This window comes from Salmo salar, chromosome ssa22, assembly GCF_905237065.1.
Source record: "Salmo salar chromosome ssa22, Ssal_v3.1, whole genome shotgun sequence".
In the NCBI taxonomy this organism is placed as follows: domain Eukaryota; kingdom Metazoa; phylum Chordata; class Actinopteri; order Salmoniformes; family Salmonidae; genus Salmo; species Salmo salar.
Genome location: NC_059463.1, coordinates 14,544,369 through 14,559,023, shown reverse-complemented (window position 1 = coordinate 14,559,023; position 14,655 = coordinate 14,544,369). Strand labels below are relative to the sequence as shown.

The following is a 14,655-nucleotide window of genomic DNA, read 5'->3' as shown; positions in this document are numbered from 1 at the left end:
TGCCGGGTGGACTCATGGTCACGGTAAGTTAGAAGGGTATGCCTACCTTGCCTGACCTGCTTTAAAGAAGTCTATAGGGAGAGATTGAACTGGCCTGGTTCTCTGCAGGGGGAGATACTGTACGGAGGGCAGTGGAGCAGAGGCTCAAAAGCACAGGGCTTTACATGGCTCCAAGAGCTTCTGTACACCACAGAGATCCCTGCAGCTCACTGCCCATTGAATGCTTTTCATTGCCTCAAGTGTTCTCTAAGTAGAGAAACTGACTTGTGATTGAAATAATGTTAGTGTTATTTTCTGTTCTGCTTATTCTCAGGTTTATCTAGGTAAGTTCCTTAGAAAGTGGACAAGAATTACACCATTTAAATTGATTATATTAGTCTTTATTTAAAATGTATTTCATTTCACACATTTTATAATTGCATCTCAAATTGTTATTCATTTGTCTATGTATCATGTCATTATGAAATTCCTTTGGTCCTTCAATAAATAAAACTAAGATATACACATTTATTCTTTATACAATTTAATACAGTTAAGAGGAAATTATGGTCTATTTTCATCTAAGGAGAATGAGAATTAGAACCATTTAATTGGTTATTTAGGTAAGTGTTTACTGCTTTGAAAATGCAAAATAAAAATCAATATTATTCTATTAGCTATATCATCTACTTGCAATGTTTCTGCCTTCAATTAACCTACATATTGGAGTCTTAAATATATCTTAGCAGAAAAAGTCACTCAAATCAATTCTCAAATCGTCATGAACTGTCCAGGCATTTGCACTAAATAAACTGGAAAAATCACAACTTTGTAAACCAGAGCATTCAAAAAAAAAACATTAGTAAACGTTCACTAGGACTTCTAAAAACCTGAAGTCCCTTAGCATCAGTTGGATATCATAAACGGTATATGGCATCACTATATTACAGTTCAAACTGTGGTCTTGACAGGTGGATCTGAACTTGACCTTTCTTTCAGTCATTACAGAAATAAAAAAAGGTACCACACCTTTCCTCAACTGGCTAACCAATATTAAAGCGACAGAATGCAAAAACATCAACTTTAGTGTTTTTCACAATAGCCTACACTATAGAGTTAAGGACAGGAGACACGGACTGTATAAGATAGATGCTATATATCAGACAAAGGTTTGGGTGTGTGTTGAGTTGACATTGTAGGCCTTTCAAATCAAAACAAAGCAGGTGACCTTCATATGCTGCACATTCACCTCTACACATCAACCTGAAAGACCACATGGAGGTTCAAACTAAAATCAGACACGAGTGTAAGAGAGTGAGAGTGTGCGAAAGAGGGAGAGAGAAAGAGAGCGAGAGAGAATTTCTGGGTTATTAGCACTTTTGTTGGATCGTGTGAATGACAGTCCCACGTCGGAAACTGTTTCACAGTGTATCGATGTAGCACCAGTGTGTAGTGGTCTCAAGCGTCTTGTCCCATCCTACCAGTTCAACCATCAAAACAAGTGAAAGTGAGAGATGGGTACAACTACACAGCAAAGCCTCAACAAAAGAAAAGTCTCTCAAAGTATAAGGGTGCAACAAGTAATAAATAAGGGTCATGTTTCAGAGTTGCTAAAATGGTGGTGGTTATTGTGTACAGCAGATCATTTCTTTACACAAAAACAAAATGTCGGCCGCACATCCACGTACAAATATCAAACAATACATACAAGTGTCAGGATGCCACCAATGGGGGCGCTATTCCCATCAGCCCCACTCTCCCGCCTGGGCCATGCTCAACGTGTACCCATGATTGGACGTTTCTCCATTAGGCGCACGCCATGGGCTGCTCCAATCAGAAGGCAGACTGCTCCAATCAGCTAGCTTTCTCAGCATCCTGGGACGGTGATGGAAGGAAGGCGGAGGCAGGAGGCAGGAAGGTGAAATATCTCCCCCTAAGGGATCCGATCCACAGAGTCATCACGGAGCACCTGGACTGTAGGGCTCAGAAGGACTCGTCGTGCCCCACAGAGAGCTCTCCTTTGGGGGTGGAGGCGCGAGACGAGCTCTTGTCCATGCTCTCGGAGCCAGAGCTCTGGTGCCGCTGCTCGGAGCCCGAGCTGGACGTCACGGTGGACGAGGATGTGGACGAGGAGCGGGTCTTCTCCTTAAAGTCCGTTATGATGACCGTCACGTTCCCCACCGTTATGGCTAGCTGCTGAGCGGTGCTCCGGTCAATGTTCTTCAGTTTGGGTCTGGTCAGCAGGGGAGAAACACAGGGTTAGGATTAAATTGATAAAACTGCCTTACTAAGATACAACCACATTAAGGTGTGTAGTACTGTGTGGGTGGTTAGACCCAACTGCTCATTTCAATGTATACTACAAGGCCAACAGGAGTAAGAGGGAGAAAGTGAGAGTGGGTGTAGAACATGAAATAGCATTTATGAAACACTTGAGTTTGATTTTGGCAATGAAGTCCTTTTCAACTTACCCAGAGTCAGATGAATTAGTGGATACCATTTTTATGTCTCAGTGTTCAGTGTGAAGAAAGTTGCTAACTAGTGTTAGCACAATTGCTTACTAGCATTAGTGCAATGCCTGAAAGTCTATGGTAACAGCTAGCATGCTCCCCTAGACTTCCAGTCATTGCGCTAATGCTAGTTAGCATTGGCTAGCAAAACTACCTCTAACTTCCTTCATACTGGATGCATAGACATAACAATGGTATCCATGAGTTCATCTGACTCTGGGGAAGTAGATAAGGTACGTCATTGGCAAAATTCCGAAGTATCCCTTTAAAGCGGCAATCAGCAGTTGAAACAATAACAGTGTTCTCCCCACCTCCGTTTTGGGAAAAAGCTGAGAGATGGGGCTGGAGAAATGTAACCATAAATTCATATACAAAGCTATGGATCCATGATATAAAAAAATGAGTTTTAACCATGTATTGAGACTATAGTGTTTGTTCACGTTTACTTTGTTTACAAACATTGGAGTAAAACAAGCTTATATTTTGGGTTCTCATGGGGTACGACAGTTGAACTAAGCTCATGAAACATTTATAAGTTATATTCTTCAAGCATCCATGGGAATATCTTCATTTATTAGTCCAAAAATGGATGTAACAACTGCTGATTGCCCCTTTTAGAATATCTTGTACGAGTTCCAATTTAAAAAATGCCATGACAGGTTCTCACAATGTCCAACTGGAAGATAAGGTCAGTACTAGTAGTGGAAGACATCTGTAAGAGGAGAATGACCTACCTGGAGATGTGAGAGTTGTTGATCTTGGTTGTTGACTCCCCAGACTGTATGCTGGGTAGACTCTGATGAACGTCTGTCTTGGGTCTGCACAGAAAACACAGATGAGTATAATATATATATATATTTTTTTTTATTATTATTATATATATTTTTTCTTCTTTAGGGGGTAAATCAGCTTTAATATGCAGATAGATTGTAGCTTCCATCAATGTAATTGTCTGCATCACTTCCAATCCTCCATATTATTTTTTGCAAATACACATACATACAACTTAGCCAAATACATTTAAACTCAGTTTTTCACAATTCCTGACATCTAATCCTAGTAAAAATTCCCTTTCTTAGGTCAGTTAGGATCACCACTTTATTTTAAGAATGTGAAATGTCAGAATAATAGTAGAGAGAATGATTATATCAGCTTTTATTTCTTTCATCACATTCCCAGTGGGTCAGAAGTTTACATACACTCAAATAGTATCTGGTTGCATTGCCTTTACATTGTTTAACTTGGGTCAAACATTACGGGTAGCCTTCCACAAGCTTCCCACAGTAAGTTGGGTGAATTTTGGCCCATTCCTCCTGACAGAGCTGGTGTAACTGAGTCAGGTTTGTAGGCCTTCTTGCTCACACACGCCTTTTCAGTCCTGCCCACAATTTTTCTATGGGATTGAGGTCAAGGCTTTGTGATGGCCACTCCAATACCTTGACTTTGTTGTCTTTAAGCCATTTTGCCACAACTTTGGAAGTATGCTTGGGGTCATTGTCCATTTGGAAGACCCATTTGCGACCAAGCTTTAACTTCCTGACTGATGTCGCTTCAATATTTCAACATCATTTTCCTTCCTCATGTTGCCATCTATTTTGTGAAGTGCACCAGTCCCTCCTGCAGCAAAGCACCCCTACAACATGATGTGTCATGCACAAAGTAGATGTCCTAACCGACTTGCCAAAACTATAGTTTGTTAACAATAAATTTGTGGAGTGGTTGAAAAACAAGTTTTAATGACTTCAACCTAAGTGTATGTAAACTTCCGACCTCAACTGCATATACATGTTATGGGCACAGTATGTTTTACATTAGTTATCTTGTTATTAGTCCCAACCTTCAGCTCCATTCAACCCCTCCCATTTATCTCTTAACACCATCCATATTGGATTCTATTTGCCATATATTTTTCAACTGTGCCGTTTCACAAAAGTTCTGAACCTTTCTATTTTCATTGTTTCTACAGATTGTAAATTGTAAATAAACACTTTTGCAAAAATTATTATTATATTATTGATTGACTATGACTTTTCAGATCGTCCAGTAGTGCTATCTGCAGGGTTAGCTTGTTGCAATTCTTCAGCCATTGCTGGACCTGTGACCAAAAACAAGCTACATATGGATAGTACCAAAACAAATGCTCTAATGATTCTGCCTCTTCGCAGCAAAATCTACAGAGCTGGGAAGGTTGTATCGCACATATAAATAACATTCTGTTGGTTGCAAGAATTCTGTATAATAATTTAAATTGAAAAATTCAAAGTTTTTAATCTGGCATTGTTTTGCTTATCAGTTCATAAACCATGTGCCATGGAATTGGTACATCAAAAATCTCTTCAACTATTTTGCAATCTATATGGCACAGCTGTATATTCTTTGGTCCTTAAATAAAATTGGTATACTTTTTAAAATGTATTACAGTTTTCTTTAACCAATTATGGTCTTTAATGCAGGGCCGACAGACAAGTTTCTTACTTTTTTCCCCCCTTCCCTCTCCTATTTTTACGGTAACGCTGTAATTAGTTGGTTGTTATTTTGAGTAGAGCAGACATTTCCATGTTTTAGGTAGCTGCATGTATGACATAGATTATAGCCTTTTTTTTTAATTCAAACAAATTATGTTTTTTTTTATCAAATAGTATATTTGAGTTTAACCACAATATATATTGTATTATTTGTTCTGTCTTTTCTGGTGGATTAAATTGAAATTGCAACCAACTTTCAATGGCTTATTTTAAAAATAGCGATATTTGGGAGATGATTTCCTTTTCAAATAACAATGTGAGAGGTTATAATCTGAATAAAGGGAAAAAAAGCCTTTCATGAACATAGGGTGAGACATTCTTACTTATTTGCTAGAGAACCAGTTTGGATTAAGTATAACTTTAGTATGACTGAAGCCATTAGTGAGAGGTCTAATGCTTTCATATTTAAGACTTTCTGCCCTCCGAATGTATAGTCATTATATAAATAGGCCTGTATAATTTTGTCTTCCTTTCCATTCCAAATAAAATTGAATATTTTGTTTTCTCATATAGTAAGAAAAAGACAACTGTTCTCCAGGTGCAGGCAAGACCATAGGCAAATAGGTAAACTGGGATATGACTGAAGAGTTAATCAGGGAGATTTTTCCACAAATAGAAGGGTATTTACCTTTCCATGGTAGCAAGATCTTATGTATTGTTACTAACCTCTAATAAAAAAAAATGTATTGGGAGTGAGATTATTTATTTAAGGATATGTATACCGAGTATATCCACAACACCATCAGACCATTTTATTGGTAAACTACATGGTAATGTAAAAGTTGTATTTTTTTTGTGATCCAATATGTAATTTAGTACACTTATCATTTGGTTGTAATCCAGAGAGGTTAGAAAAATGATCTAGATCCTATATGAGGCTGTGGAGGGATCCAAGTTGTGGATAAAAAAAAAAAAACATGAATCATCAGCGTACAATGACACCTTTGTTTTTAAGCCCTGTATTTCTAATCACTTGATATTAATTGTTGGATCTGATTTGAATAGCTAACATTTCGACGGCCATAATAAATAGATATGCCAATAGTGGACAACCTTGTTTTACTCCTCTTGACAGTTTAAAACTTTCTAAATAGTCATTATTTACCATTTTACACCTAGGGTTACTATACACGATTTTAACCCATTTTATAAGAGATTCTCCAAAATTGAAATGTTCCAGGCATTTCTATAAAAACTCCAGTCATACTTCATCAAAAGCCTTTTCAAAGTCAGCTATGAATAGCAGGCCTGGTTTCCCAGATTTTTCATAGTGTTTCCAGTACTTGCCTTATATTATCTCCAATGTAAAAAACCTGTCTGATTAGAATGAATAATGTCTGACTTTTTAATTCTATGCGCTATACATTTTGCTAGAATTTTCACATCACAACACTGAAGTGTAAGATGCCTCCAATTTTTATTAACCGGACTGGATCTTTATATTTCCACTTGTATCCTGTTTCAGTAATAACGAAATCAGACCTACTTGTTGAGTGTCTGATAATCTACCATTTACATAAGAGTGGTTAAAACATTCTAATAACGGTCCTCTGAGTATATCAAAAAAGGTTTGGTATACCTGAAATTGTATGCCATCCAGCCCTGGAGTTTTCCCAGACTTAAAGGCTTTAATTGCATCAAGAAGTTCCTTCTCTATAATTTCACCTTCACATGAGTCTTTCTGTATGGCTGTTCATTTAAAGTTATTAATAGAAAAAAAGTCCATACAATTAGCTTCGGTTAAAGGAGCTGAAGGAGACAAATGAAAACACATGGTTAAAGTACTTTGCTTCCTCTTTCAAAATATAATTTGGTGAATCATTGGTGACTCCGTCATTTGTAACAAGTTTCAGCAAATAATTTGTGGGCGCTGAAGATTAAAAAAGAAATTGGTGCATTTTCCCCCATATTCCATTCAGTTTGCTTTACTATTATTAATATATTATTCTTGATCTTTGTTGAATAAGTTCCTCCATTTCTTTTTCCTCCAACTTATTCTGAGCCTCTATGGTACAGTTTTCATTGCCATCTATCTGTTCTGTTAGACCTATTTCCTTTGTTAGTATGGATGCCTTTGACCTGAATTGCTTTTGTTTTAGAAAGGAGTACTGAATTGCATGTCCTCTAAAAGGCACATTTAAAAGTGGCCCATACAATAAGCGGATTTGCTGTACCTATGTTATGTCAGAAAAATTATGTAATAAATTCCTCTGTCCTAGTTAAAAACAAGTTATCATCCAATATGCTTTGATTAAATTTCCAATATCCTCACCCACATGGAAATTCAGTAAGAGTAATGTATATGCCAATTATTTGATGGTCTGACCACAGAGGAGTATATTAGTAAAGTTAATGTCTGGAGAGGAAAGACACTTACACAAACAATGAACAGACATCTTATTCCTTTATAAACACACACTGACCTGATCTTTTTGATGCTGGGTTTCTTGGCGATGGGCCTGGCTGGGTTGCTCTCTTTGATGCTGGGTTTCTTGGCGATGGGCCTGGCTGGGCTGCTCTCTTTGATGCTGGGTTTCTTGGCGATGGGCCTGGCTGGGCTGCTCTCTTTGATGCTGGGTTTCTTGGCGATGGGGCTGGCTGGGCTGCTCTCTTTGATGCTGGGTTTCTTGGCAATGGGCCCGGCTGGGCTGCTCTCTTTGATGCTGGGTTTCTTGGCAATGGGCCCGGCTGGGCTGCTCTCTTTAATGCTGGGTTTCTTGGCAATGGGCCCGGCTAGGCTGCTCTCTTTGATGCTGGGTTTCTTGGCGATGGGCCCGGCTAGGCTGATCTCTTTGATGCTGGGTTTCTTGGCGATGGGCCTGGCTGGGCTGATCTCTTTCCCTTTCTCCTCCTCTTGCTCTGGCTTTGCTGCTTGGTCGTTTTCCGGCTTCTCCTTATCGCTCTCGTCTTTATCCAGGGGAGGTTCTCCTTCTCCTTCTGGCTTCACTCTTTCCAGAAGCTCTCCCTCGGGGTGCTCCCCCTCCCCATCCAAGAGCTCCCCGTCCGGGCCGTGCTCCCTCTCAGGCCTCTCCTTCCTCTCTTTCTTGGGCGGGGGAGGCATCGCGTACTGCTGAGCCACCTGCTGGGCCACCAGCTGGGAGTTGATCCTGGGTTTCCTGTAGAGGCCAGGGCACAAATAGGGATTAGCAGGCAGCAGCGACTCCAGGCTCAGCTTACTCAGGACATGATGACCATGAGCAGCCCCTGCCTGACCACATAGCAACACACACACCCTCGCTGCATCATCTTATAAGGAGTTTGCTGGATTGAGTCACAGTGCCTCTGTGGAGTGAAAGGGTTAATGTACACACACGGCTGGCTGACTGGATGCAAGTGACAGCTCTTGGTCGGGCTGGTCTGTTTGAAGAGTAATCTCACTAGCTCAGTGCTATAATAAAATGAATGTGGGGATCACAAGGTGGGACAGTTGCAGCATGTCATTTACGTCCTATTATCTGATTACTGCAGCGCTGACACCATTTGTCACAGACTGGGATACACAGAGACGTGCAGCCGCTCACTTACTAGCTGGCTAGCCCACCAGAGCAGAATGAAGTCACTCTCTGTGGCTCTCTGTCGTCACTCACACAGACACACCTAGCCTAGTCTCTGAGCCAAACCCTTCTCGTTCAGCAGGCAAATGCGTTGTGAGTGAGAGATGGAGACAAATGAGTGCCTTGGTGGATGAATAAAAAGATCTAGGATAAAAGGCTCATTGGGAGCTCATCACTCTTCATCCTGAGAGGTTAGAAGAGGTACTTCATTGGGGGGAAAAAAACACTTCAGTCAACTGAATGAGAACGCGAGGATTATCGTGTGAATAACTCCCGACTAGGGGCTGTTCTTAGACCGACACGAAGCAGAGGGCCGGGGAAACAGCCCTTTGGAGGGTGAAATTAACAATAAATCCCGGGTTATTGCTTTTATAAAACAGTTACTAACATATTTTTCAAAAGATTACATGTTTACATTGAAATATTTAAGGGCCTCCCGAGTGGCGAAGCAGTCTAAGGCGCTGCATCGCAGTGCTAGTGATGTCACTACAGATCCGGGTTCGATGCCGGGCTGTGTCGTTGCCGGCCGCAACTGGGAGACCCATGAGGCGGCGCACAACGATCCCAGCGTTGTCCAGGTTAGGGGAGAGCTTGACCGGCCGGGATGTCCTTGTCCCATCGCGCTCTAGCGACTCCTATGGCGGGCCGGGCGCATGCACGCTGACACGGTCGCCAGTTGGACAGTTTTCCTCCAACACATTGGTGCGGCTGGCATCTGAGTTAAGCGAGCAGTGTGTCAAGAAACAGTGCGGATTGGTAGGGTCGTGTTTAGGAGGACACATGGCTCTTGACCTTCGCCTCTCCCAAGTCCGTACGGGAGTTGCAGCAATGGGACAAAACTAAATACAAATTGGACATCATGAAATTGGGGAGAAAAAAGGGGTAAAAAATAAAATAAAAAAAATATATTTTAATGAGTAAATTCATTTCTTTCATCCTTCCACGCAAAAGTCGTTAGCCAAATGAACTGGTTGTCCATTCCAAATGTTCTAAGCAAAAAAAGGTTGCCATGCAGGCTACAGTAGCTAATCCTCCATTGCTAGCTAGCCAACTAGATCAAACACAAGCAGCTGAAATGACAGCAAATTTCTTTTACCTTTGTTTCTATTGCCATTTCTTTGGATATATCCATTATAATCATCCTGATAAATGAAATCACCTGGCTCAGAAGTTGTCAGTCTCTTCACGTTCATTCTCTCTACGGCAGGTGGAGATTGCAAAAAAAACCCTGCAACGTTGTTGCACAGGTCAACGAGAAAGGCAGCAAGGTTGAGACTAGAGGTCAATCAATTAATCGGCATGGCCGATTAATTAGGGCCAACATCAAATTTTCATAACAATTCGGTAATCGGCCTTTTTGGACGCTGATTATAGCCGATTACATTGCAATCCACGAGGAGACTGCATGGAAGGCTGACCACCTGTTACGCGAGTGCAGCATCAAAAGGACAAGGTAAGTTACTAGCTAGCGAAAAGTGCAAATCAATCCCAAAACAGCAGCAAAAGACCTTGTGAAGATGCTGGAGGAAACATGTACAAAAGTGTCTATATCCACAGTAAAACGAGTCCTATATCGACATAACCTGAAAGGCGGCTCAGCAAGGAAGAAGCCACTGCTCCAAAACCTCCATAAAAAAGCCAGACTACGGTTTGCAACTGCACATGGGGACAAAGATCGTACTTTTTGGAGAAATGTCCTCTGGTCTGATGAAACAAAAATGGAACTGTTTGGCCATAATGACCATCGTTATGTTTGGAGGAAAAAGGGGGAGGCTTGCAAGCCGAAGAACACCACCCCAAGCGTGAAGCACGGGAGTGGCAGCATCATGTTGTGGGAGTGCTTCTTGCAGGATGGACTAGTGCACTTCACAAAATAGATGGCTTCATGAGGAAGAAAAATTAGGTGGATACATTGAAGCAACGTCTCAAGACATCAGTCAGGAAGTTAAAGCTTGGTCGCAAATGGGTCTTCCAAATGGACAATGATTCCAAGCATACTTCCAAAGTTGTGGCAAAATGGCTTAAGGACAACAAAGTCAAGGTATTGGAGTGGCCATCAGAAAGCCCCGACCTCAATCCCATAGAAAATTTGTGGGAAGAACTGTAAAAGCGTGTGCGAGGAAGAAGGCCTAGAAACCTGACTCAGTTACACCAGCTCTGTCAGGAGGAATGGGCCAAAATTCAGCCAACTTATTGTGGGAAGCTTATGGAAGGATACCCAAAACATTTGACCATATTTAAACAATTTAAAGGCAATGCTACCAAATATTAATTGAGGTTATGTAAACTTCTAACCACTGGGAATGTGATGAAAGAAATAAAAGCTGAAATAAACAACTCAAGTATTATTCTGACATTTCACATTCTTAAAATTAAGTGGTGATTCTAACTGACCTTAGACAGGGAATGTTTACTAGGATTAGATGTCAGGAATTGTGAAAAACTGAGTTTGAATGTATATGTAAACTTCCAACTTCAACTGTATATGAAATACAAATGGTATAGAGCGAAATAGTCGACGCGTCATAACTCCTATAATAACTACAACCTAAAACTTCTTAACTGGTAATATTGAAGACTCATGTTAAAAGGAACCACCAGCTTTCATATATGTTATCATGTTCTGAGCAAGAAACTTAAACATTAGCATTTTTACATGGCACATATTGCACTTTTACTTTCTTCTCCAACACTGTTTTTGCATTATTTAAACCAAATTGAACATGTTTCATTATTTAGTTGAGACTAAATTGATTCTATTTCTGTATTATATTAAGTTAAAATAAAAAAGTGTTCATTGTTCATTCAGTATTCTTGTAATAGTCATTATTACATACACATATACATACATATATATATACACATATACATACATATATACACACATATATATTTTAACCGATTGTGATTTTTCAACACCGATAGCGATTATTGGAGGACCAAAAAAAACGATCCCGGTTAAAGTATTTCGACATCTGGATGAGAAGCGTGCCCAAAGTAAACTGCCTGTTACTCAGGCCCAGAGCTAGGATATGCATATAATTGGTAGATTTGGATAGAAAACAGGCTAAAGTTACCAAAACTGTTAAAATAATGTCTGTGAGTATAACAGAACTGATATGGCAGGCGAAAACCTGAGGAAAATCCATCAAGGAAGTGGGATATTTTTGATGTATGTAGTTTTCAATTGAATGCCTATACAGTATATAATGGGTTAGGACCCATATTGCAGTTCCTATGGCTTCCACTAGATGTCAACAGTCTTTAGACATTGTTTCAGGCTTGTTTTCTGAAAAATTAGGAAGAATGAGACCATTTTGTAAGTGGACTGTAGAATGAAGCAGAGCTGGTTTGTGCACGTGACCGATTGCGCGCCCTTCGTTGTTTTTCCTTTCTATTGAATACGCTATTGCCTGGTTGAAATATTATTGATTATTTAGACAATAGACAACCTGAGGATTAATTATAAACATCGCTTGACATGTTGACAAACTTTACCAGTACTATTAGAATGTATTCGTCTGCATGTTGTGACCGCCATTGAGCCAGTGGATTACTGAACAAAACGCGCCAACAAAACGGAGTTATTGGGAAATAAAGAGGGACTTTAATGAACAAAACAAACATTTATTGTTTAACAGGGACTCTTGTGACTGCAACCAGATGAAGATCAAAGGTAAGTGATACATTTTATCGCTATTTCTGACTTTCGTGACTCCTCTACTTGGCTTGAAAATGTTTGTATGCTTTTGTATGCAGGGCGCTGTCCTCAGATAATCACATGGTATGCTTTCGCCGTAAAGCCTTTTTGAAAGTCTCAGGGGCAGAGAAAGACCATAGAGTGCCACAGACACAGGGTTAGCCAAGATTTGGCTCTCACCGGCACAGATAATCACATCACTGGACTGGGCCAGCTCAGTGAAAAATACCAGAGTATACCACACACATACACACTCAACCACACCTGAGGAGGTGCATGGTTTGCCAGCTACTCAGGAGACACAATCCTATGGCATAGCCTCCACATCTCATCTACTGCATTGCCAAGAGGTCCTGTTTATTGTCTAGCTGTTCAGAGTGTGTCATGATTAAAGAAACTCTGCAGGTTTGAGGGCAGATGGGCACTTCCATGCTTTCTGATCCACCTGCCTGAGCCTCAGAGACTGAACTGATAAACAAGCTCTGTCTGGCTCCTAGAAAATGTAGCCTACCTGTTGACTAGAATACCGATGAGGTGCTGACTCGTTCGCTCAGAGAGTCTGTTATCGTTAAGTTGGTCAGAACATGAGCAGAAACTTGATGACAATACTGAGTGGGACTGTTCTGATAGAGCTGGCACTGCTCAAGACATATTTTAGACAACATGGTCCCCAGGCTTTACTTACGGTTCATTTCAGATCTGGTTGTCTGATTACAATGGGTACATTGATAATGATGCATGGCTGATGAGGTCTATTTGTGGAGAGGAGAGTGTTTTTCACAAGGCTGCTGGAGTGATTTACCTTAGAAACAGCACATCCTAGATATCAACCCTTTTACTTTCTCCAGCCCTCTCCCTTTCTCTCTTTCCCCGTTCTGCAGCAGATAGAGAACCCACCGTCTCTCCCTCAGGGGGGACCAGTCGATCAGAAGGCAATCAATCGCTTCATAACATGGCATCATGTCGTAGCGCTCGCGCCGTGCTCCAATCAATAGGCAGGCTGTGGTGAATACTGATGACCTTGTTGTGACTCCACCCAGCACAGCTGGCATGGCTCTGGAGCTGCAGCATAAAGCTAGCCTACTCACTCACTCCTGTAGAATCAATGCCAGTCACACTCCACAGGAGAGGAGGGATTGACATGCTCACGTTCAGCAGCATCTGGATGATGAGACACTCAAAAGAAACTTAAGTGACTTGACAAGGTTTGAGCAACTTCATATCAATGGCAATTCTCAATACCCTTGAGGAGCCTCACTTGTACTCTCAGACTGGCGCCCGAGGTCACTTTGCAACAAGCACTCAAACACACCAAAACTATTTGTCTCCAACGGCAGTGAATATTGTCGCCAATCCATCAAAGGATTTGGCAGGACGCATGCAGACCAAACACTCGTAAACAGGTTCTCAGCGCAGCCCGTGTCTGACGGGCCCAGAAATCATTTCCCGTGGCAGGTTAAGCTGTCAGCAGAGTGCTGGAGGTAGAAAGTGAGCGTGATTGATTGATTGATTGGCTCACCGCCTCCTTGGCCCATCACCCCAGACCCAGAGATTTGTGTCAGATGCAGCAGCAGTAGAGCTCAGCCCAGAGAGAGGGAGGCAGCAGGAACAGCCCCAGTAGTTAAGCTGTGATTCAGTGCCAGCTGTAACTCAGCCATGGAGCTGTTGCTGGCATGATCGGAGTGGTGCTCCCTGTTGGCCTGCCCTGTGGTGCGCTTACTCTACAGTGTATTATTACATTTACCAGCTACGTCACTGCTGCCCTGAACACCACCACTCTGACCCATTAACACGGCTGGCTAGCTGGATTCACACCACCGGGCTGACCACACTCATCTTGCTGGTAGGCAGGAAACCAGCGCCACTGCGTCTGTACCAAGCCACTTCTCACTGAGAAACACCAGATAAGCCTAGACCGATTAACTTCCTCCTTTTCACACCTCCATAGATAATGATTGACATTGTCTCTGCTGACCGCCCCTTAAATTCCCCTTGATATGGGGTGTGGATTCTTACCCCACAGGAGGCTATGAAATGACTGTCATCAGCACTAAACACTAAACCCAGGCAGACAGACCTATGGTTATGCTGCCAGCCATACCCACTATACTGTCAATCATAAGAAGTACTTCCAAGGAACTACTCATGCATGTCAATATTAGCCTCCTACCTGAAGAGCATAGCAAGTGGAGACCTAAAGATGCCAATAACATACTGTTGAACTTAAAACCAAGCAGTGTTGTGCAGAATTGAGATAGAGTACTTCTGTAGAGACAGACACGGAGGGAGAGGTGACCATGCGACCACAGGAAAGCCCTCATTAACACGGTTCTTTATTTTGAGTGATAATTGGAGGACAGGCTATTACTCCCAGCCAGCCACAGACC

The 14,655-nt window shown here is 41.5% G+C and overlaps 1 protein-coding gene across 1 annotated transcript in view; it reads right to left on the bottom strand.

The window, feature by feature from the left end:
* Positions 1 to 364: 364 nt before the first annotated feature.
* Positions 365 to 14,655, bottom strand: part of LOC106582852 (RING1 and YY1-binding protein B) — a 36,941-nt gene continuing 22,650 nt past the window's right edge. Inside the window, exons 3-5 of the mRNA XM_014166381.2 lie at positions 7,438 to 8,130; positions 3,224 to 3,307; positions 365 to 2,212 (exon numbers count right to left, since the gene is read on the bottom strand). Of these exons, the coding sequence (XP_014021856.2) occupies positions 1,963 to 2,212; positions 3,224 to 3,307; positions 7,438 to 8,130 (1,027 nt within the window). The 3' untranslated portion in view covers positions 365 to 1,962. The remainder of the gene's footprint in view (positions 2,213 to 3,223; positions 3,308 to 7,437; positions 8,131 to 14,655) is intronic.